Genomic DNA, 23,984 nt, shown 5'->3' on the forward strand with positions numbered 1-23,984 from the left:
GGCCATTTCTCCGACAACCTACTTGTCAAGTACCTTGAAAAACTGTGCACAGGTGTACCAGATTTTTTCATCTACTCGACTTTGCATGAAGTTAACTGATAAAAAACATTAATGGCATTGTTTTTTTTTTTTTAAAAAGCCTCACTTTATGTAGCACAGTACTGTATGGACAATAATATATTGATACGTTTTTTTACTTAAAGTGTCTGAATACTTCTTCCACCACTGTCCTGGATCACAATTTGTTTAGATTGAGGTTGTGGCCGTTCTTTAAATTTGATAGGTCTGAAAAACTATGCAATACTGCTGTAAGCTGGAACAATAAAAACTCACATGCTTGCTGATGGTAAAGGACTGTGACTCTGGCCTGAAGTTCAGTCTAGAAAAGTCTAAAGGGCGTCTATTTGAAACAGGTTGGGACATACAAAGAGTGACCTCTACTGTACAAACTGACCAGAGTGCCTCTCGTCCATGTCACTCCTGACGTACCCTGTTTTACGACGGTGTGCTTACACTATGACAGTTTCCGTCAGTTTCACTCGCGAGTCGTAAGCGCGTAGAACAAGCCTTTTGTCGTTCCCAATTTCAGTTGAAACGAGAATTTCATTTTTTGAAACCGTCGATCGATATCGATGACTATATCAAATAGAGGAAGTGGGCAGTTTTTTAGATAAGTACAAGTTGTACTTGCCATAGTGAAACTTTGACGTTTCAGCTCGAGGCCCAGCGGAGAGCTCGAGCGGCAGCTCCGAAAAGTTTGTTGTTGTCACGTGACGTGAGACGAATGTGGCGATAAAAGTTTGTTTAGATTGTAAAACTAGGCGACGTACTACATTATCCAAATCCACTGAACACCGTTTCACCACAATGCCTCAACCAAAATATCGAAAGATTGCTGTTATTGGTTACAGGTCTGTAGGTGAGTAAAGCACACGAGCTCGTGCACAGCTAATGTTAGTCGGCTAGCTGGCTAACAGGCTAACGTCCTGGCTTTGTTTTCCCCGAGTGTATCCGACTCTCACCAGTAACGCTAGCTCACCTTTGTTCATGTTGCTTTGTGTTCCATGTGTTTGCTCCGCTGTTGATTATCGATCTACACTAAAATCATCCGTGTCTTACCGTATAGCTGTAGCTATAAGTTACTAGTACAACGTGTTCTGTTAAAATAAAGTTAGCTCAGTCGGTGAGGGGCTGTGTGTTTCTAAACCTTTAGTGTAGCATGTCAAACATAACAAGTATGTGATGTTGAAAAGCTAAGGGAATCAGTTTATGACCATATTTACTTCCTACCAAGTCCCCAGATCCAAAAGATTGTGTGATCCCAGGAAGGAATATCAAGCATATTGTTACTGCAAACGTTTTTTTTTAAAAATCATACTCTAGTACATAATTTATTGTGATTGCAGGTATTATCAAAGTGGGGCCTTCATAGTATTTAGGTAAGGCCGAATGATGATTTAAAAAAAGACCCGTGGAAAATTTGACAGCTGTGGGAGAGAGTGTAGTGTCTAGTCCTGCCTGAAGAGGACAATCATTTCACCTGTTTTGATCCTTTGGGTAGTGATATCTAGTTGGTCCTCCAGCATCACAGAAACCGACACGTCACACTTTTGAGATCCTATCCAAATACTACAGTGGCACTATTTTTCCCACCTACTGTATCAAATAAAGTTTGTGACAAAAAAGATTTGTCATTGACAATATAGTTGAAATTTCTGATCAAGTCACAGAATTTAAATGGTCATAGAAATTGGTTCAACACTTGAAATTGGTGGTGCAATGTGATAAAATGTTTTGTTCATTTAAAGGCTTGAAGCCATAAGTAAGTCTCTACATGGACATAGTATTTGTGTCTGTTACAGTTACATTTTGTAACGTACAGGATTGTTACAAGGAAAGAGATGGTTTTAATATTGTATTAAAGTAGTAGTAAATCAGCCATGTTATGTTTCTTTGCTCTACACAGGAAAGTCATCTCTTACAATACAGTTTGTGGAAGGACAGTTTGTTGACTCCTATGACCCCACCATTGAAAACAGTAAGTGTTATCATTAGGTAATGTGCAAGATATTCCAGCAAAGAAAGTCACATTTTAGCTTGACATCTTGCTTAATCAAACGGTATGTTTTTTAAAACGAGCAAATCTCCTTTCTCAGCCTTTAACAAAATGGTCAACGTGAATGGCCAAGACTTCAATCTCCAGCTGGTTGATACAGCTGGACAAGTAAGTTGTTTGCCTACCACCATAACTGACAGAAGCACTACACTCTTAGCTTTAAATCAACACTTCTGTTCTGATCTGTTAATTCCTAATATTTAACCTTAGGCGCTGCTAGTATTTTGATGTGTACTCGGATGTCAGATTGACAAATTGTTTATGTGTTGTGTTTGGTAACAGTCCAACTCAGTGAGATTATCATACCCCTCCTTTGTCTGTAGGATGAGTACTCAATTTTTCCACAATCCCACTCTATGGACATCCACGGATACGTCCTTGTGTATTCGGTGACTTCCATGAAAAGGTGTGTGGATGGTTTTGTTTCATTCATCTGTATGTATAATATTAGATTGAAAGTTGTTAGTTATGATACACAGAAGTTTTAAAACACTGTACATTAGTTAGACAGCACCATGTGTGTATTACAATTGATTTTTGGCTTGTGTTTTAACAGACTTAACTCTCATATCTATATACCAGAGTGTCATCTAATGCAGTATAATAGCCATATAACAAGGTTTATGTTTCATTTGTGATACTATATCAGCGAGGGTTTGAATCAACTATAAGATAATTATCAAGGCTGTTGGTGTTTGTTGTATCCAACTGCAAATGTGCTTTTTTAGACTGGCAGCATATTGTCATAGTAAGTCAGTATTTAAAAGTATTTTGATGTCTGTCTCTATTCAGTTTTGAAGTTGTGCAGGTTCTACACGACAAGCTGCTAGATATGGTTGGAAAGATTCAGTAAGTTTAGTTGGCTCTTTAAAATTGAAAACTTCCAAATTTGTCTCACTTGATTTTCCAACTAATTTTGTTTTTCAACCATATTTTCTTTTTAGGGTCCCAACTGTTCTTGTAGGGAACAAAAAAGATCTCCACATGGAAAGGTAATCAAGATGAGTGAAAGTCCTATAAATATAAACTGCATGTGTAGGTTGTTACGGTCAGATAAAACAAATTCTGATAATACTATCAGACTTTTTACTTAAGACATTTAATTATGACTCAATAATTAATCATAAATTACATAATAAATGAGCCCTTTGATGTTTTGGCAGTTAAAGGATGAGTCTGGTTACATTCTTCGTCTCTTAATGGCAACAAATTCCCCCAAAATTTACAAAGCATTGATCTTACTATCAAGTAATGTCTGTGTCGCGAAAGCCTCATGTTGCTTATTCCTCTGTGATGAGGGCCTCTGTTGTTGTCCATTGGTTTCTATCCGCCAAAAATATAAAAATATTGCCAACCTTGGCCTTAAGAAAAGGGCTGTAGGTTAGTGCGTGCGTGTAACATAAAAGTTATGAGTTAAGTTGTATGTGTTTTCTGTTTCATTGTTCCCAGGGTTATCAAGCCAGAGGAGGGAAAGAAACTTGCTGATTCCTGGGGTGCTGCATTCATGGAGTCCTCAGCCAAGGAGAATGAGGTAATGATAGATGTCTCTTTGAGCACAAACTCGTAGGTGTAGTCCACACACTATTTCTGACACAGATTGACACTCTGCTGGCAATTTTCTTGCAATGCAGACTGCTGTGGAGGTTTTCAAGCGGATCATTTTGGAGATGGAGAAAGCTGATGGAAATGCAGCCCCAGAGGAGAAGAAGTGTGCTGTGATGTAAACGTGTATCCAGGACATCAGTAAGCTCATTTGCTGAAGACAGGAGGCACAACTTCACCGGCTTGCCAATCGGGACCTCACAGACACCGAGACACTGCAGTGGAACTTTTCTGCTCCATTGTGATACCAGATTGATTTACATAGCAGAGCAACTGCCCAGACAGTCGATAAACTATCCCACTCGTAACCAGAGGCAGAAATTTATAAGAGCAAGATTAATCTGTTATAGACAAAGAAGCACCTTCAGTGAGCATGTTCTTTAAATATTGAAATGTAATCTATGACTAGGCAAAATCTTGATTTTGAGTTCAACCAAATCCTCAGAAAACAAAAGATTTTCCAATTGCATTAAATTTTTTGATGAACTTATTCTGGTAATTACTACTTGTAAATCTCATGTTTGAGGCATCATTGGCTTATGTCTCATAACTCGAAAGCTAATGTAAAGTTAATGTACAGTGAATTACTTTTTTTTTTAGGATGAGTATATTATTTCAGCAGACCTTTTTTGACAGTGATGCAGAGTCACTGTTCACATTGCTTTAAATGTGGTGTTAAAATGTCACTATTTCTCACAAATGGTGGATTTCCTTGAACACCCCGAAATGAGTTTTCTGATAAGAAATTTCACTGTGGTTTCACAGTTCTTCTCACTGTAATTTTTATCAACTCATCTTCAGGTACTGTTCTCCAATGAACTCTTGAACTGTGTCTTCATGACGGAAGAATCTATTTGTATATTTAACAACAAACATTTTAAGCTTTTCTGCTAAGCAGATAGACCTCTCTCATTGTTTCTACAGTTTAATTTCTCCTTACGGACCATAATAAAGCTGATATCTTATGGACAAACCTCAGAAACTTAGTATAGATTGGAACATATCATTGGTATTTACCAGTTATGGCCTTTTTTATACAATATAAATAGAATCTTAGAAATCGGTTTGATACTATTGGTTATATCTTGAGTGATGCAAGTTTGCTCTCCCTTCAGTATGATAAGTAGAGTATATGCTTATAAGCGCGTTATAATTATGAACATTGTTAAGTTGCAATTTTTAAATTGCATTTTAACACTGCATAAGACCAGTTAAGTGGCTGATGGCCACAGAGTTAGCTTAGTAATTTTTGAACTCTTGGTTTTGATTTGATGGTTCATGCAGGCTGGAGAAAACCGAGCCCAGATGGCATGCAGCCCATTTAATTGATATTGTGGACTGGCATGATCACTGCCAGACACTGACTTATTTTTCTTAGCTTGTGTAGCCTTACAGAAACACAGACTGTGGATTTTCCCCCACAATCCTCATGTTGTGCCTGTAGTGGGTAATTGTAACTTTTTATCAAGTGCTTTGCTGAGTAAGTAGTTGACTGATGGATGATTGATGATGGTTGAACAGAAGCTGGTGATGCTGTGTCTTGTGCCTTACAGTTCTTCAAACTCCCTCATCTGCCTCCCTTCATGACTCAAGGTGCTCTTTAAAAGTTTTTTTTCCTTCTGTTGACTTGATACCAAGGGTGCAGGTGGTGGTGTGCACCTGAAAACCAATATTCCCTTATGGGTCAATGTTAATTCAGAAATCTTGCTGTAAACAGTTTTGTATATAAATAAATCTGTTACTCATTTAATGTGTCTCTGTGCTGATTTTGGCAGCATTATTTAGGTAGCAAAAAGCAAGGCTGTCTATACAGTGTATTACTGCACAGCCTCCAGTGCAGCAGGGGCGGTGGATTACGGCCAGAGAAGTTATAAGGGTATAAGGATTTTGGACGTACTACAGCAGTTGGTTATATTTCACTGAACTGTAGCTTCTTATGAACGCTATTTTATTGTAAGCAGACACGGCATCTTGGTTTGGGGGTTATACGACTTATAGTTTGCTTCATACTTGAGATTGCGGTGCCGTAACACTACGTGTATTACGGTAACGACTGTACAGTAAGTTATAGCGGAAGACTTTGGGTCTGCTGGACTTGCCAGTTGAAAACTAACCCAGCTCCAGGAAGGCGACAGAACGGATGGGACATGGAGTGTGTAAGTTATCTAGTTAACTTGAGCGTTTAGAGCTCAATAGCTTTCTAAGTACCTCTCCACCTAGGTTACCAACGAGACGAAGCATGTTAACGGTAGCAGCTAACCAGCTAACTACATGTTGGTAGAATAGTTATGAGGTTAGCTTGTTTGTTAGTAACTCCACTACTCCAGCATTGGAAAAGGCACACACTTAGGGGAATGTAAACATAGTTTCAGCCCCAGTACCAGTGTAAATAATTTTTAAAACCAGACAGTTTACCACTTAATGTCTCAGCAGGGTAAGTGACGCATAAGGCAGAACCGAAATGGAAAGTCACCTCGTCGACTGACTCGTTAATGTAAACAGAGTGTGACGCTAGCTAAAGCTAATGTTTGGCTAACGTTAATATTATGGTTTTGTACAACGTATCGTTAAACAGAGTGCACTTAACTTCAACAGCGACCACACCGGGTCACTTTGACCTCCAGGCACCGTTAAATACTGGCAGTAATGTCAACTGAATCTTTTATTACAGCGGATATAAGTAGCTGAAGCTAATTGTTACACGGTTTATTCAAGTGAGCAGAATTCTTGACTGACTGCAGTTACATGGAAACAGTACAGTTAGCTACATCCCACCAATGAAGTCATGATCAGTGAAGCAATGCGTATTTTGTGAGGCTGACCTGGGTAATAATGCAGTGGACCAGTTGTTAGTGAGCCCATGACACATTCCACACTAATCACCATAGCGGAAGAAGTACTTTAACTTAAGTATCAATATCACAGTGTAGAAATTCTGTGTTACAAGTTAAAGTGATTGATTTCAAAATTTTCTTGAGTATTAGTGTCGCAATATAGTATCTATGTATAGTATTTCACTATATAGTTATACATTATACAGAATGGCTCATCTCAGAATAATATACATTATATTATTGCATTATAATTATTTATACATCAGTGGTAACGCTGGTGCTAATATTGACCACTTATTATACTGCTGGTATATATTGTAATTTATTTGCTTGTTTAATATGTTATGTAGTAGCTGCTTCTACCCATAACCCTGATGGCTGGGGATTATGTTTGGGAGGTTGTCCAGACAAGCTGAAATTTAATGACATTTATTTGTCTTTCAGATTCCAGCAAATATTGATGATTTTGAAGCCAAAAAGGACCCAGTCATAGAGGGTAAGAAAGTTATATTTCATGAGACCAAAATGACAAAACAGTGACGTTTAAAAACAGTGAACAATAGTCTCCCTTGTATTCCTTCAGACCCAGAGCACAATGTGTACACCCGGTTTATGAAGTCCCACCGGTGTTATGACCTTGTACCTACCAGCTCCAAATTAGTGGTGTTTGACACATCACTTCAGGTAAAACAAAAGCTTTAAATAAAAACTGGAATCTATCTTTCTTTAGCTAATATAGACTGAAAGCTTTGGTGCAATTAATGTTTCAGGTGAAGAAGGCATTTTTTGCACTTGTTTCGAATGGGGTAAGAGCAGCGCCACTGTGGGACAGTAAGAAGCAGTGCTTTGTTGGTAAGAATAATTTTCATTTGGCTCAGTTTCATTATCTGAGTAAGAATGAATTAAATAATAGACTGATTAAATGCTACAAATTTTTCTCTGCAGGTATGCTAACCATCACAGACTTCATTAACATTCTTCATCGCTACTACAAATCTCCACTGGTAAGGTGGTTACCATCCTTGAATTGTAAGATTAGGTGTAACATTTTACAGCTTAAACGTGAACTGCAAGGTTATTTTGTCATAGGTGAGGTTTTACTAATATTTAGCTGAATGTGCACATGCTCTCTTTTCTTTTTGAAGAGCTTGTCTTTACTTCTGTATTAGTTCATCTTAAAGAAGTCAAACCTTTTGTCTCTTTGTAATCTTTCAGGTTCAAATATATGAGTTGGAAGAACACAAAATTGAGACATGGAGAGGTAAAAAAGTTTAATGAATATCAGATGTATTTCTTGTCATTTACAGCAGTAATCTTGAAGGTAAACTATATTGTCTGTTATGTTTATAACAGAGCTCTACCTTCAAGACTCTTTCAAGCCCTTGGTTTGCATATCTCCCAATGCAAGGTGAGTTTTTAAAAAAATTGTTTGACCAATAGTAGTTCTTCAGAGCGTCAGCATTTTTGTGTGTCAAATATCACTTGAATACATGGTTGTTCCATGCTCGGACATAAAACCAGGGGGCATCTGATACTTTAATCTGTGGCTCTTTAACAGTAAGTGCTAACATTTCCAGTGTCCAAAATGCTCCTCCACACCTTATTCTTTTGACCAGAGTCTCTGTAAAAACAGGCATCAGACACTTATTGAAAATTCACTATGTCTACAATCAGCTTTTTCTACACTTTCTAATAACTTTATCAACATTTTAATCTTGTGGTTCCAAATCTTATGTTGTCTAAACAAAGTTCCTAGGAAATTTTGTTTGTATCCATAACATTTATTGTATGAATGCTACACTTAACCCACACTTAAAGTTAATACATTTCCTGCCAAGATAGAAACTAGCATTAGAAACTAAGATAGTTTTTCTTTATTTATTTTTTCATTCAGCTATTTTATCTCACAACATGCTACATCCCAAATAACTTGATTAACTTGGTCCTTTCTTAACTTCTCTGCATTACAGTTTGTATGATGCAGTATCATCTCTGCTGACGAACAAGATCCACAGATTGCCTGTAATCGACCCCCTGACAGGGAACACACTCTATATTCTCACACACAAGAGGATTCTCAAGTTCCTGAAGCTTTTTGTAAGTCACTTAGGCTTCTCTCATTAGATACTGTAAATCATCTGCTGTTGTTTGACTCTGACAGTAACACTGCAGAAATCAAGTCCAGATTAAGGATTATTAGCTCCACTTGAGGAAACAGTATATTTCTACTTAACTTTTATCTACTTTACAAAGACATCTATCCCCCTGCAGTTTTAATCAAGTGTGTATATTCTCTTGTTACTTTTCAGATATCAGAAATGCCAAAACCGTCATTCTTGAGTCAAACTCTAGAGGAACTGAACATCGGAACTTTCAAGAACATAGCGGTGGTCCGCTCAGACACACCACTATACACAGCGCTGGGTATTTTCGTTGAGCAGCGAGTGTCAGCGCTGCCCGTTGTGGATGACAAAGGTATGTGGGCTGCTTAAAATGGCATCCTTATTGTTTTTGCATTAATGACTTCTTGAGTTTTGTTTATGTACTGAAGTTCTGTCTCTCTCTTGCAGGTCGAGTGGTGGATATATACTCAAAATTTGATGTTATAGTAAGTTGTCATCTTTCATTGTATACTCACTGTATGTTTTTCTACCTTTTTTGTTTATAGGAAAATTGGATATTCTTTTCCAGTTGTCTTTCTTAATTGAGTAAAGCTGCAAATAAAAATTATTGCCATTATCCATTTATATGTCAGTTATGTTCTCCGTTAATCTATTCATTAATCGTTTGGTATAAAATATGAGAAAATAGTGAAAGGTGCCTGCTTAAATTTCCCAAAACCTAACATGATTCATTTAAATACATTGTTTTATTTGACCAAAAGTCCTAAACCCTGAAATGTGTATGTTCGCAATACAAGATATGATCATTACGCTAATATTGAAAGTATGATTGGGGAAAAGGTATTTTTTAATTTTATTTTTAAATAGTATTGTTTCTAACTAGGTATTAATCCGTTTTTATGTTTGAACATGTTTGAATGTGCTATAAATCAATGAGAATTGCTATATGGCAAATTTTAACTTAATGGATTTTTTCTTTATCTATCTACATTTCTCTGAATTGCCAGAAAATGTAGCAAAATCATTTATTGTGTGATAGAGGATTTGTCCATATTTCCCATCCTTACTTGAGAGATTATACGCTATTGTTATTTTGGCAGATGTATCTGATGGCTATAATTATAAGTGTATTTTTTGTGCGATTTAAGATGAAGACACACTATTAATCTAAGGGCATGTGTATATACAGAACCTGGCTGCAGAGAAGACGTACAACAACCTGGATGTGACGGTGACTAAAGCCTTGCAGCACCGGTCTCAGTACTTTGAAGGAGTTCTGACCTGCCACAGGCACGAGACCCTGGAGGCCATCATCAACAGACTGGTGGAGGCTGAGGTGGGGGTTGGATGTCATTGTGTACTGTCTCTTGTAGCTGGTCCTTACTCCTGTAGCAGGTGTAGCTCACTCCTTCACACTTGTCAGTGTGTCATTACCGCACAGAATCACTGCTGCATAAGAGTGAACTCTGCTTAGCTTTCTCCTATTACTAAGTCACCAAGATCTCAGCCAGTCATGCTGTAATTCTGATGTCTGTTGCTCCTTAGCTTTCTTTTGTAAAATAAAAGACTCCTTACCTCCTTGTCTCTTGTCAACAATGCTGCTGTGTGTGCACAGTTGCATGCCGGGCATCAGTTTCTCACACATTCTTTTGGCCATGGTATAAATTCTGTTTTGCAGAGATAAAGGTAATATTGATGGTCTTCTTTTGTGTCACTCAGGTGCACAGGCTGGTGGTTGTGGACGAGCAGGATGTCGTGAAGGGAATTGTCTCTCTTTCAGATATTCTCCAGGCACTAGTGCTTACTGATGGAGAAGAGGGTAAGAACTGTTTTTGTTTTTGGAGCTAGCACACTTTTTCGTAAAAAGAGGAGCATATTAAAATAAGGGAAGTACTTAAGTAGTTGTAAAAGTAGTGTATGTATTCACATATTTTCCTTAATGTGTCCATGGTAAAGTTTGATTTTTCTGTCCACAGGCGCTGCTTGAGGAAGGAACTATAGCAAAGCAAAGGGAAAGTGAGGGAATGAGAGCAAATATGTGAGAGGGGAATAATGACAGAAGGTTTTAGTATCATCATCCATCTCATGTAACTGGGTTTCTCTATTCACACAAGAAGACGTCTCCCTCTCTGCAGAAATATGAAGTTCACTACATTTTAGCAACCCAGTAATATATAATTTTAGTAATACGGGACATATACAGTAGAAGCTCCTGTAAATCGAGCCAAATTCCAAGTCGCCAGAGAGTGACGAGAAAGATGCAAAAGCACATGAAACCTCTGAAGGAGGACCAGCATCATTCCCACCATTGTGGCTGTTGTCGTGCTGACCTACATAGAGATCGACACAACATTCATTACGCCTTTGATTACAAAGGTATTCCTGATAATATTAAGTGATCACCAGATTAAATAAGCAATCGGTTATCAGCTAAAGGAAAACTGATACCTGTATTGCTTTTTGGTGGCAGCATTTCTTCTCTATAATAAGGCTGGAATTTAGATGCACATTGAGCCTATCCAAGAGTAATATTTAACACAGTGTACCTTTGATGTGTGTAGTTGCTCTTAGACAACACCACACACCAATGTACACTAGACATTGCTCTGAGCCCTGTTCTTTGTACATATAAGTACTATGATGTTATCAGACTCAAATTATCTTGTTATTCCTTTTTCAGTTGATTGATTATTTAAATGCAGGTGGAGCATTGAGCTGTTAATCTTTTTTAACCTGAACAACTACATTTTTCCAACTTGCAAAGACATATTGATGGATATATGGTTATTTAAGTATTTATCTATGTGTGTCGTACATACTGTACATGCAGTACATACATACAGAAATTTGCTACATACCATTTCGAGAAGATGATTGAAAATGATTTAGTGTAATTTATCATTCAAACAGGAGGGAGAGCTTGGAAATTGTCATTAGTCTGCACTGAAAATAATTTTAGAGATGTAAAATTAAAAAGGCCTGGTCATGGTGTTGCTAATTTTGAATAAGTGTGACCTTTTGCACATCTCAGCTTCAGGACCTGTTGCCCCAAAAATTACTCTGGATAATTTTGAACTTAAATGAAATCAACTGAAAAATGTCAACTTGTGAACAATTAAGTTCATTTGCCACAAATACCAACATGAAAAGAATCCAAGGACGTGACTTTTAATAGCAAACCTGGAACAGCACTTTCAGCTCCCAAGACGACCTCACTGGTGAAGTCTAGAACAGCATAGATGAATCTGCTATTAGAGACAACCGTTAATTGTGCTGTGTTGTTTGAGTGCATAAAGTCGAAATATTTATGGGTTTTATGTTTTGCCATTTTGTTTTCATGTATAACTAAATGAATTGAGTTAGACACAACTTTTTTTCTGCTTATTTTGTCTGCTACACTTTGGGGTTTGGCATTATTAGTGTTAAAGGGATTCGCTTATTGCTCCTGTGCTGCAAAATCTCATAAATATTTTGGAAATCTGGTCCATCACTTGAAAACTAATGGTCACAGTAACAGTTTCTGTATTATTCATTTTATGATTTATATGTTAGTGGTATGTATATGTTGTCAGAATATGAGATGTTATATCTTTATCAAAATCACTGAATACCAGCATTTCCTTTCCATTTTCTAAAGAGGACAGACCATTCACACACTTCCTGGTCTGGTATATATGAAACAGAATGTGTACAACTGTATGTAAATGCACAGTTTTTGTACTAATCTGCATTGAGATTATAATTTAAAGGATGAGCAATAAAGGTTCTTTTAGTTTGTTTTAAATGGTATTAATTTTTAAATATATTCATCTTGTATACGACATAACTTTTGTAGAAAGATGTAACTGGGTAGCATGTGTGCTGTAATTTTTGTAGCTACTCATTAAACCTGCCTTAACTTTTTTTTTCTTTCTTTTTTTGCCTCCGTGCCGGTGACAGCTGTGGCCAGAGGCATGATGTTAAGTCGAGCTGTGGCCTGGAAAACCTAAACATAGAGCTGCAAGTTGCTAAAATGCTCCATAGAGCTGAGGAGAAATGCAGAGTCTTGTGACTTCATCACTCCAAGCAACCCTTTCATATACAACTAGTAATGTATCTATTGTTTATGTAAAAATATTTGTATAGCCGCTTTTCTATTTTCAGTACAAGGGGTAGGGGATGGCAAAAATGAAAGAAAATAAAAGAAATAGACACAACATAGGAAAACACTTGTATTTATTACTCTATTAGAAGATACATGATTGAAGTCCTGAAGGGATTTGTACATGGATGCAGTTGTCTCTTTGCCATAACTGGACAGAGACTTGGGAATTATCACAACCTGTAATATAATACCTAATTTCTTTCACTCACACCCCACTGTTAGAGCAAGGTATTAAAAACCTTAAATACACTATGCATTTTTAACATTGTAAGGCAGATACAACAACATACCTCTTTAGTGTATAAGTATGAATGACATTCAACCACCTATTAAACAGCAGAGCTTCCCAGTCTTTCCAGCCAACAACAACAGTATCGAGTGCCATCCGTCTCTTCTTACTAACATCCCATAAGACTTAAACAATACAGTGCAGGTGAGCAAGTGATTGTGAGTTAAAAAGTACGGGTTGGATACATTTGAGAGACAGCATTGAGTCATTTCAGTAGTATTAATTTTCAACATTTCTTCTCCCACAAACCCAAAGAAAAGTCAGATTTTTTCTGGTCCGACAGAGATTAGCATGATTTATGTAAACATTGTCATTTTCAGTGGCGTGATCTTAAATAAAGACTGTAGGCCACGACCAGAGATGATTCTGAGAATAATTTGGTTTTAATGCTGTGAGGTCAGTAGTAGTGCACATTTGGCCTTTTAGGCTTTCAAAGGGACTCGCAGCCTACACATATACTGTAAATGACATGGGAAAGACTATACACACAAACAGTACCTGTTGAATTTGCATACAACTAACGGGAAAAGTGCATCTATTTCCTGAAAACAAAAAATGTAGACAGTGATTTCTGACAATGTCGGCACAAAGTAAATAAATCACATACAATTTGCACATTGAGGAGGTAATGCATGGTGAACAAAAGGAGCCACAAGGGGAAACGCTGAAAAAAAAAAAAAATCACATATTGCACTGCTACTACTGTAACAGAGAGCTAAAGGAAAACGTCAGCATAAGCAGTGTATCTGATGCATACAGTAATGTTACATAAGAGGTGAAAAGGTAGATTGGTACATATTTCTGTTTACAAACAGCAGGACAGAAGTCTTGGATTTTCTTCCCACCAACCAAAAAGCTGGTATAAAAGATTCAACCATCTAAAACATGACAGGTATCAATCAAATATATACACAAGTTTCACCTTAAAAAGCTAGTTTATGTGCAGTAGTTATACTCCAGGGTGAATGAGCCCTGACGGCAAAAGAACACTGGACATGCTTTGACAATATGAAAAAAATACACATAAAACAAACTATTATTCAGATTCCTCGAGTTAGTGTTTTTAAAAGTGAGTGAAAACTATAAATTTCTGCCTCACATTTAATGTACAGTTTAAATAGTGGCGGCTGCTGCAATGGTTGATCTGAATATAGCGTTTAACAGCTTATCTGAGGGACTAGAGCCAATGTACACTCTCATTGCAGGTTATACTCTACGGGTTGATTGACAGTGGCTGCATTCAGAATAGGACACTATTATATAAACATACTACATATACCACTGTGCAACATGCTACATGTAGTGTTTTTGCATGTCAGTGTCCAGATCTGAAGCCAGCGAGTGTGTCATCTGAAGTATCAAGCCACTGGCAGCTGTTGCTCTACAACAAGTTGAACCCTCCATCCTCGTGAAATCCATTTTTATTTAATAATTTTCTAAATGTGTATTTTGCTTAAGCTGGTTTTAAACTGAGAAAACAGCTTGTTGATTGCTAAGCATAAAGAAAACCTGAGGTTTACAACAGCTTATGTGAAAGGCTCCAGGCAAGTGGTCCAAAGGCTAAATCATGTTTGTCAAGGTGCCCTAATACTCCAGGGTTTTGAAGTCTCAGAGAACCTCACTGAGTCAATGGGCTGCTCTTACACAAACTGTTCTGTACATGTTAACATGGAAATCTGCATTTAACCAAACCACACTGCTGTAGCAGAGCTAGATGGACTATTCTCTGTGAAGTTTGTCATGTGCCTGTGTGCTATAAGTGTAGCATAGAGAAACCTACACAGTAGCCTCACAAACACCCATACATTAGATCTAGCCATTTAAATAACAGAATACGTAAAAATAAGTTAAAAACACCCCTAACCCTCCCAGCCTGCCCCCTTACAAAGACAATAAGAGCGAATGCTGTTTGTTAACTATTAGGCAAAAGTGATCAAAGAGACTGAAATATCAGCAACTGATTTTTAAAACGTTAACTGGTTAATTACATATCCTGCTATTGACTGCATACCATCATACAGGAAATCCAAAGATCCTTGTTAGTATGTGTAGAGTGGAACAGAAAGGTTCAGGTAGGGCAGCAGTAGCTGAGGACAAGACAGGAAAGGAGTTCTTGGTAGTTTGGCTGGGTAAGCGAGGTAGGGTTTGTCGGAAATCAAGTGGCTTCAAAACTGGCAGGAGTGTCGATGGACTAATATTTTACAATGTGCCACTCTCCATCACATTCTCTTTCTCTGTGCGTTCTTTGTAGAAGGGCCCGGACCCTTTTCTCTAACTGTCCTATAGTCTGGAGCCGGGTCCTGCTCAGTGCTCTTTCTCAGTGGTCTGCTGACTTCGCTCAGACTTTAATGTCCTCTTGAATGCTGAGCAGGGACAGGGTCTTTTTGATTCGCAAGGCTGTCAGGCGGGCAGCTCCATTAGCATACCAACACTCCCTCATGATTTTACCCATGACCCGCAAGGCCTGGAACAGCAGGAGGAAAAGGTATACTAGGACTTATTATTTGTCATAATATGGTTTGAATAAAGTTGATGGTACAAATGCAGCACTGGCACAGTATTTAACAACGGCTTCAAAGGATAGCTCCTGTTTATTACAACTTGGTCATTTTTTTTGTAGTTTTTGGTGTCATTTTTAGTGTCTATGATAACATTGTACTCACCGCTGTGACTGTTCAGGTTTGGGAACACAGCCATATTTCTATAAATACTTTTCAATGGGGCAAGACACACAAACAATCCGACAATCAGACAGGTTGTAAATGTCCGACTGTCACTTGATATTTGAGGCCAAAATCAATATATTGGCCTTGGTCTTGTTTAATCCTTTTTATTTTACGTCATTTGTGAATCTTTCTTTTAGTTTTCATCTAATTCTTTGTACGTCTATTATAAGTTGTGACACCTCTAGATTTCACGTTTTATGTGGTGTTGCTGTCTTGGCCAGGACACTGAAATGTGACAAAGATATTTAATGGGCAGGACAGTTTATAGTTAAAAAATAAACCTTGCTCTCTGTGGACAAACTATGTAACAGTGACACTGCTTCTAAATGATCTCAAACATATTGTAAAGCTTACTTGTTATTCATATGCACTTGAAATGTCCACTCTCATGCAAAGGAAAAACTGTGTGTGTAAGTCACTAACTTTGGGTAACAATTATGACCCGTGGGACTTCTTTTTAGTGATGCTGCAGCATCCCTAGATGTGCCCCTAAACTGGTGAGTACAATTTTACCATTAGCAATAGGAATAACAGATAAATAATTAAAAGATAAGATCCTGGTTGTAATAAACTAGAATTACCCTCTAAAAACAGTGAAGATATTCAACAGTAATAACATTTTTGTTTTCAGAAATGAATTGCATTTTCATACCTCATAGCTCTGCCACCAATTTGGGATGTTGGGTCGTAGCTTTTGGTCACACACCACCTTCCTCATCTCCTCTATGGAAGGATCAGAAGGTACCAGGTCATAGTAGGGCAGCTGGTACTCTTCATGGATACCTGATAACACAGGACAGTGTTGAGGTCAGCCCAGTGCTGTGATCTGAGCTTATAACACTGATTAAAAAAAAAAAAAACAAACAACACAGGTCGAGTATCCAGAGCAAAAACAAAAAGAGTCTGACCTCCACTGTTACAGCGGCGTGCGATCTCCCAGTAGACCAGCCCCAATGCGTAGATATCAGCACATTTGAATGAGTCAAAGTGTCTCATGTTGATAGTCTCATCCAGAACCTCTGGAGCCATGTACCTGTGAGATGTAAAAACAATCCCAGGTTGTAATCATGTACAGCATTAAAGGATATTCTGGGAAAGGTGTCAAAGATTTGTGTGAGAAAGGAAGGTCAATGTTAAGTCAGCAAGTGTGTATGTGGACACAGACCTCTTGGTGCCCACCCTTTGATTGGGGGCGATGTCGATTGTGTCAGTGGCAGAGTCATGACGGACAGCCAGACCCAGGTCAGCAATAGCACAGGTGCAGTTCTTCTTCACGAGGATGTTCTTGGACTTCAGGTCTCTGTGGGCGATGCCTGGCTTTCCTATTAAAACATAAATGTACATGGTAATCACTTCTGAATTCTTATTTCTGTATCCAATTACTTTTTTGGGCATCAGTTTGGTTCATAAAAATAGAAAACAGGCACGTGCAGCCATGTATGTGACAGTGATGACAGCTAAACATGATGACTTGGACTTGGACAGGAGCCCACAAACACATGCCTTTGACCATATAATGTCAACAGTTGGAAAACAAAGGGCATTTGGAAAGTGTCCTCTATTTTTTCACAGGTTTATTATTTATTTAACCTCTTTCTCTGCCATTTACAACTTTAGGTTTTCAGACTCCCTTCTAGAATAAAATTGTCTTCAAGAACATGATGTAATTATTTTTCTACTATATATATATATTTTTTTTTTAAAACTATTTTTAAGTTTCTATTTTGAATTGAGGAATATATTACACACATACTTTGCAAAACAATTAGTCTTTTATTGTGGGTGACTTCTAATCAAATTCAACATGCTGTTGTGACACATTCTGTTTACTCTATCTAGTTACATCAGAGTCTTTTTATCTAAAGACAGAGATCAGTTGAGTGAGAGGCCTTGTGCCAGTTTGTGGGTGGGGGAGGCAAAGTAACAAATGAGTTTTGGAAAGGAAATTTATACAGCCAGCACTGTAAGTAGTGAAGAAGTGAAAAGCTCTTGTTGACTGAAGTTTTTTTCACTTGGATTACTGCCCAAACTTCCTTTCACCTCTAGAAAGCATGAAACTTCCTGGTCGAAACAACTGAATGATTAACATTTCAGCTTAGAGAATTCAGAGACATCACAAATGTATTTCACCTCTGGTAGCTACTACACAACGAGATGAGAAAATAAGTCATGTAGGGAGCAGACTTGACCTGCTCAGGCATTGATGTGTCTTTACAACAATTAAAAGAAACTCTGGAACTAATACTCATTACTTCAGAAACTAAACCACGTGTTTGAATGTGACATACAGTGTGTTAGATTTTTTAGCTTATATTTGGAAGTGTCACCATTCGAACCACCCTGTTAATTACATGTGGAACCCAGGAAAATAAGTAATGCCTAAATACAAATGTACAAATGCACAAACACTACCTTGTGTTCCAAGTATCTCCATGTGCAGATGTGCAAGGCCGCTGGCAGCTGACAGAGCCAGTTTGATCATTCCTTCAGTGGTGACAGAGTAGCGGTTCAGATAGTCAAACAGAGAGCCATGCTCATGGTAGTCTGACACCAACCACAGCTGGGTCCATGTGCCGTTATCTGAGCAAGAGAAAGACATATAGAAATACCCCAGAAAGTATAAGTTTACTTCAGAATGATTAATTCTTACACAGGAAATAAAAACACAAATACTAGTACCTCCAAGAAGTAAATTACTCCTTCATTATTTGACTACAAAACAACAGGGGCACACCTTTGTTGTCAGCAGCTATAAAGCCCAGGATGTTCTCATGACGGAGCATGATAGTCTGATAGATCTCAGCCTCTCGGAACCAGGAGCGCTCTTCTCTGGATGAGAAGATCTTCACTGCCACATCACCACCCCTCCAACGTCCTCGCCACACCTCCCCGAAACGCCCCTTACCAATGATCTCCTGCAGGACAATAGTTCTGGCCACGGTCCGCTGGACAAACAGAGGCAGACCTGCTCAGAAAAGATGAGAATGGAGACCAGTCATCCCCAGTCAGTAAATTTGATCTAGACATCCCAAAACTAGTGTCAACTACCAAATGAGTGCTGGCCATCAGATTTATTATCCCATTGTCAACTGACCTGAGCCTGAGCCAGATGTGGACAGATCGTAAATGAGGTCCTGCAGGGTCCTGTCTTTGGCTGGGTAGAGGTGGTCACAGGAGGGGTCCTCCACCTCCAACCTCTGCCTGTGGTTGTAGGCCCTCTGGTGGTACTGATACAGGAACACACCCACCAACAAAAGCAGACACAGCAGGAACAGCGGCCCTGCAATCACAGCAACTAGTTCCACCAGCCCCCATGTCCCATCTGGGCCGTAGCCTCCCTCCAGTCCTGATGGAGATGTCACTGAAAACAGAAGAGTAGGAAATTAATATCTGACACCTGGCAACCAGTGCAAACATAAGACCGACTTCTTTCCCTGACATGATGATCCCTTGATGGGTAACAGCATCAAGCTTTTGTCTGATTTGAAATTGGAAAACTGAGTCAACATTTGACTCTTGCATTAACCTACACTGATTATTTCCAGTTATTTCACAAAGAAATACTCAAATCTCAACACTGAAAGGCTTTTAACTGTGAAAAGCAAAACACAAAAAGTGTTAAAATTACATTAACAGCAAACTAATAATGTTAAAAGGTCTCCTTATTCTCTGTCTTGAACACTCCATATTATTCAGCAGTGCGTCGTCTTTGTGATGCTTGCATCAGGCTTTGGTTTCCTCCTCAACTCCACCCTTGATTTAGACATGTATGAATTTGACAAATGAATATGGATCTTTGAAATTATTCATGTTTCAATACATTATAGCAGGTCCTAGCATAAATTATTTTCCAAATGTGCGTGCTGACAGAAAAATGTGAGTATGTGAGCCAGATAAACCAAGCAGAGCAACTTTGACTTAGAATATCACTTGTCACTTTGTCTCTAAAATGCTGCTTTGTAGTTAAGGACTTTTTTTTGTGCTGTGGATGAACACTGTCCATAATTTCCTATAACCTTTGTTCCTTGGAAACACTTATCTTTTCAGGAACCATGAGTCACAAAAAAAAGTGTATGAAATCCCTCTCAGGCACTGAGATGTCTCTAAATAACATCACAGACAATGTAGAACATGTAATAACTTGGTCACTCATTCATTTTCAGAACTTAAAGTTAAAGAAAAGGTGCAAAAGCTGCTCCTCAGACCTGAACATTAAACAGAAAGCACAAGACAGTTTAATGCACTTTGCCGCCTGGTCTGGGATTAACTCACTCACTGTTGGCTAGGGGCATGTGTTAGATGTACTGTACTCGAGGTAAAGACAATTTTGTTTTCGTGTAATTTATTTGCTGTATAAGCTGCGCGTCACTTCACAGTTCTCACCTGAGGGTACTTTGAGGTCAATGCTGTTGCAATAGTCAGTGTAGCAGCAGTGGATGTTGAGCAAGCCCTCTGCACCGAGGCAGTAGAACGGCTGACCCGGGGGCACGAGCTTGTCCCGTGTGATGCAGATACGGATGTGCTGTTCTTGGCCGTCAATGAAGGAGGTGGAAGCCATGCAGGCTCCATCAGTCTCACACAGGGAGCCAGTCTTCTCGCACTGGGCAGTGGTGCAATTACACCAAAGGGCTGCAGAGATGGAGGGGGCAGAAGAGGCAAAACAGTATGAAAAATATTAATAATAAAATTTCACGATTCAGAATAATAAACTTTGGTCTGCAAGCGCTGCAAATGAATACTGTGTGAACAAGCTGTGAATTTATTGTTCAAGGGTACTAATGAAGTACTGTTATTTGTTCTCAGCTGTAGAAGATCCTTCTGTAGAAATCCTATGCAGCAGAGGGCAGTAACAACTAGCAGATATATGTCCCAAATCCATACTAGTATAAAATAAAGTATACTCTAAGCAGACAGCATGCGTAATAATAACAAATACGATCAATTCTTGAGAATGCTGTTGAGGATAGAGGAATTTGATGCCCAGCTTGATTGACAACTGACATCACACATACATGTATCATTTCCTGTATGTAGCATTATAGCATTAGTATGTAGTATGGATTTAGGACACAGCTTCAGCGTGAATGACACCTTACAAACAATATGCAGCCTTACAAAAAGCCTAAAAACATTAAGCACAATGCTAGTGATAGTTTACTTTATCAATGAGGCACGTGACATCTCACTTTTTGGTCACCAATAAAGATAACTGCAAAAGGGAAGGTTTGATTTGTGGGAAACTTGTGTGAGGTGGCAACTCGACAAGGTTCAGGAGAATTTTGTAGCAAAGACCCTTAAATATTTCAAGTATTGAGGGAAAAAATTCAGATGAGTGACATCTTGCAAAGATGAACTACACACGGACAGAGAGAGGGAGGATGGGTTTGGCGAAGTCAGGAAGTAGAGGAAGTGTTAGGTGGTGGGCTGGGGTGTGTTAGGATGGCAGGGGTTTTGGGAGGATGGGTGGAGAGAGTTTATGTGAGGGCATGTAGGGGTAGAGATTAAATGACCAGCTGTGACAGTCATTAGACTAACAAGAGACCGAGACTTCCTCTGTGAAATTGAGTAATGTTATTAAGACACAGACATGATGTGACATTCCAGTAATTCAGAAAATACCCCTAGTGGATTCTCAGCAGAAAATGACCTTGGTAGAACCTGTGTGTTAGATGTGTTTGCTCGTAAACCCACACACATGCAGCTGAACTTCAGCATTATCTACGTCAAACCGAGGATATATAGAGTTAATACATTACAACATGTTTCGTGGTACTGACTCACACAATGCCAACACCTACTTAGCAGATGCTGGTGGTTAAATACCAGCAACAAAAACAGCCACAGAAGAAATAAGGAAATAAGGAAGACATGCTGACTAAACATGAAATAGGATTGACATTTCAGACTTTCCATGGCTATAAAGTCACAGCTTTAATCCACATTGGGCTGATTGTTTTAAAACCACAAAAGAGTCCTCAGAGAAGAAAAACATATTATGAGTGGAAATTATCAAAACATAATGCGGTTTCACCATGATAAAAGGCAACAGTAAAAAAGAGGTTTCTGCATGTTCATCTTGAAAACATTACGAGTGTATAATAATAATAAATCAGAGTGGAAGAAATGTTTCCTTGAGAAGTTCACAGAGGCTCATATCGCCACTGGAATTCAGCTGCTTGAGCACTGGGTCATCTTCGCTACCCTACACACTTTTCTGTTTTCAACCAGTACACAGCAGGATTGACTGGCCATGTTTCCTGTCAGTGTGTTTTACAACACTAGCAACAAGTTTATGTCCCATGGTTTTGACGACATCAACAGGAACAGAATCGAGACACCACAACCTTGCACTGTGTGGGGGCGTAAAGAAATACGCTGTATAGTTATGATGTGCCCCTCGCACTATTTCACAGGTTGCAATACCAGAAGAAAGGAGAAAGAACAGTTTCCAGTTTTCTAAACATCACTTTGTCATAGAGATGGGCGAATTGTTGATATCTACCTTATAATGACAGAAATTTAACGATTTATACTATGACAACTATTCCATTACTTATCTCTTTTTCTGTTTGTCGACAATAGAAAAATCCTAATCCTTTCTATCATTCATCAACGCAACACAAAATATTCTCTGGTTTCAGCCTCTCAAATGTGAGAATTTGCTGCTTTTCTCTGTATCAATGATAAACTGAACAACTTTGCATTTGTAGTCTGTTGGCTGAATGAAGCAGACCTCATGGACATTTTTCACTGTTTTCTGACAATAAATAGAAATAAAATGAACACCTTAATTACGAAGATGAACTGCAATTTAAATGGTATTGTAAATAATTGTTAGTTGTAGCCCTGAACTTATTTATGCCAGTACTTGATTTACAACATTTTTGTATCAATGTGATGAACAACTTTTTAAAGGATTTAAAGGATCTTATACATATCACCCAGTCCTGCTTTATCCCATCAAATAATAATAATTAACCTGCTGTTGAATACATTCTTCTATACACAAAAGTGGAATAATACAAAAAAAAAAGTAATAGGCTACTGAAATTACCTAATGTCTCATAATCCTAAACTTTGTTTTATTTACAGTATTAAAATCTGTGTATTATCTATCAATATAGCAACACTGTAAAAAGTGTGCAATCTCCATATATGTGCCTGGATATTGTAAACATGAGACTACTAATTTCTGCCTTCAAGTATTTGAGTACATCCACTCCACGTTAACGTTTGAGCACTTTAAAAACCTTGATACATACAGTTATACCTTTATGGTATCATTATCTAACTAGCTACACGTTAAATGTATCTGGATAACATTATTAGATTGTTGCAGAAAGGTAATTAAACGCTTATAAAATACTGGGGTACAGGTTGTAGAGAGAATAAACAGCTCCAAAACTGAGCAAGACTGTCTCTGTTGACAGCAAAATAATTCACTGAACTGTCAGTCCATGCTACCTGAACACACGTTTAACTGCTGTTTCAGACTAGCTTAACTAGCTCGACAGCAACAGGGAGGCGGTGGGATATAATGTTTTGTTACATGAACATGAAAGGTACTTAAATAATCCCCAGGTCTACATAAATGAGAGCTGACCTGGTTTCATATCTATGGCTCAACTGAATTGTGTTCGTGTAGGCTAGCCAGCCTAGCTGACGTTAGCTCGCAGCTAACTCCACATCCGCTCGCCTTGATGCTGTCAGCGGCCCCGAGCGTCTTCATGAACAAAGCAAACAATAAGTTACTCACCCTCGGAGCTTTTGTACAGGACAGCCTGGACGACCGCGACGGCTAACGAAATCCGTAGGTTAGCCATGGTCAATAAATTCCCGGTTCATCGCATTAACACGTTCAGTTAGCCAACGTTAGATGTGGCGAGGCGAGACGATGACAGCTAACCAGGCTGTCAGTTTACTAACATGCTCCACCAGCAGGCTGCAGCACAGGCACATACACAGAGTGGAGATTAAAGAGGTGAGTATCTATCTATCTATCTATCTATCTATCTATCTATCTATCTATCTATCTATCTATCCTAATCTTATCTGGCCATCCCTACATCCATTCAAATAGCTAGGTTAAAGGTCAACACCATGTGGTTATAGTCATGAATATGGCAGAATGGATGCTTTGAGAGAAAGAT

General features: G+C 38.5%; 3 protein-coding genes across 3 annotated transcripts; 2 read left to right on the forward strand and 1 right to left on the reverse strand.

Annotated features, from left to right (window-relative positions):
• Positions 1-511: 511 nt before the first annotated feature.
• rhebl1 (Ras homolog, mTORC1 binding like 1) lies at positions 512-5,468 on the forward strand. Its single transcript, XM_023423698.2, has 8 exons — positions 512-919; positions 1,967-2,038; positions 2,157-2,224; positions 2,440-2,522; positions 2,909-2,965; positions 3,061-3,108; positions 3,566-3,647; positions 3,748-5,468. Exons 1-8 carry the CDS (start codon positions 868-870, stop codon positions 3,838-3,840), a joined length of 555 nt encoding a protein of 184 aa, XP_023279466.1. The 5' UTR covers positions 512-867; the 3' UTR covers positions 3,841-5,468.
• Positions 5,469-5,709: 241 nt separating this feature from the next.
• prkag1 (protein kinase, AMP-activated, gamma 1 non-catalytic subunit) lies at positions 5,710-12,578 on the forward strand. Its single transcript, XM_023423504.2, has 13 exons — positions 5,710-5,874; positions 6,997-7,048; positions 7,136-7,236; positions 7,323-7,404; positions 7,498-7,556; positions 7,768-7,813; positions 7,906-7,960; positions 8,523-8,649; positions 8,862-9,027; positions 9,123-9,160; positions 9,865-10,011; positions 10,395-10,494; positions 10,652-12,578. The coding sequence occupies exons 1-13, from the start codon at positions 5,866-5,868 to the stop codon at positions 10,660-10,662; spliced, it is 993 nt and encodes a 330-aa protein (XP_023279272.1). The 5' UTR covers positions 5,710-5,865; the 3' UTR covers positions 10,663-12,578.
• A 295-nt stretch (positions 12,579-12,873) lies between these two features.
• Positions 12,874-23,755, reverse strand: LOC111667734 (activin receptor type-1B-like). Its single transcript, XM_023423503.2, has 9 exons — positions 23,591-23,755; positions 20,218-20,463; positions 18,929-19,195; positions 18,569-18,799; positions 18,247-18,414; positions 17,000-17,156; positions 16,743-16,867; positions 16,487-16,617; positions 12,874-15,572 (listed from the first exon to the last, which is right to left on the reverse strand). The coding sequence occupies exons 1-9, from the start codon at positions 23,655-23,657 to the stop codon at positions 15,447-15,449; spliced, it is 1,518 nt and encodes a 505-aa protein (XP_023279271.1). The 5' UTR covers positions 23,658-23,755; the 3' UTR covers positions 12,874-15,446.
• Positions 23,756-23,984: the final 229 nt, after the last annotated feature.

This window comes from Seriola lalandi, unplaced genomic scaffold (genome assembly GCF_002814215.2).
Source record: "Seriola lalandi dorsalis isolate HSWRI2012SDOR001 ecotype SW California unplaced genomic scaffold, Sedor1 jcf7180002054692, whole genome shotgun sequence".
Taxonomy (NCBI): domain Eukaryota; kingdom Metazoa; phylum Chordata; class Actinopteri; order Carangiformes; family Carangidae; genus Seriola; species Seriola lalandi.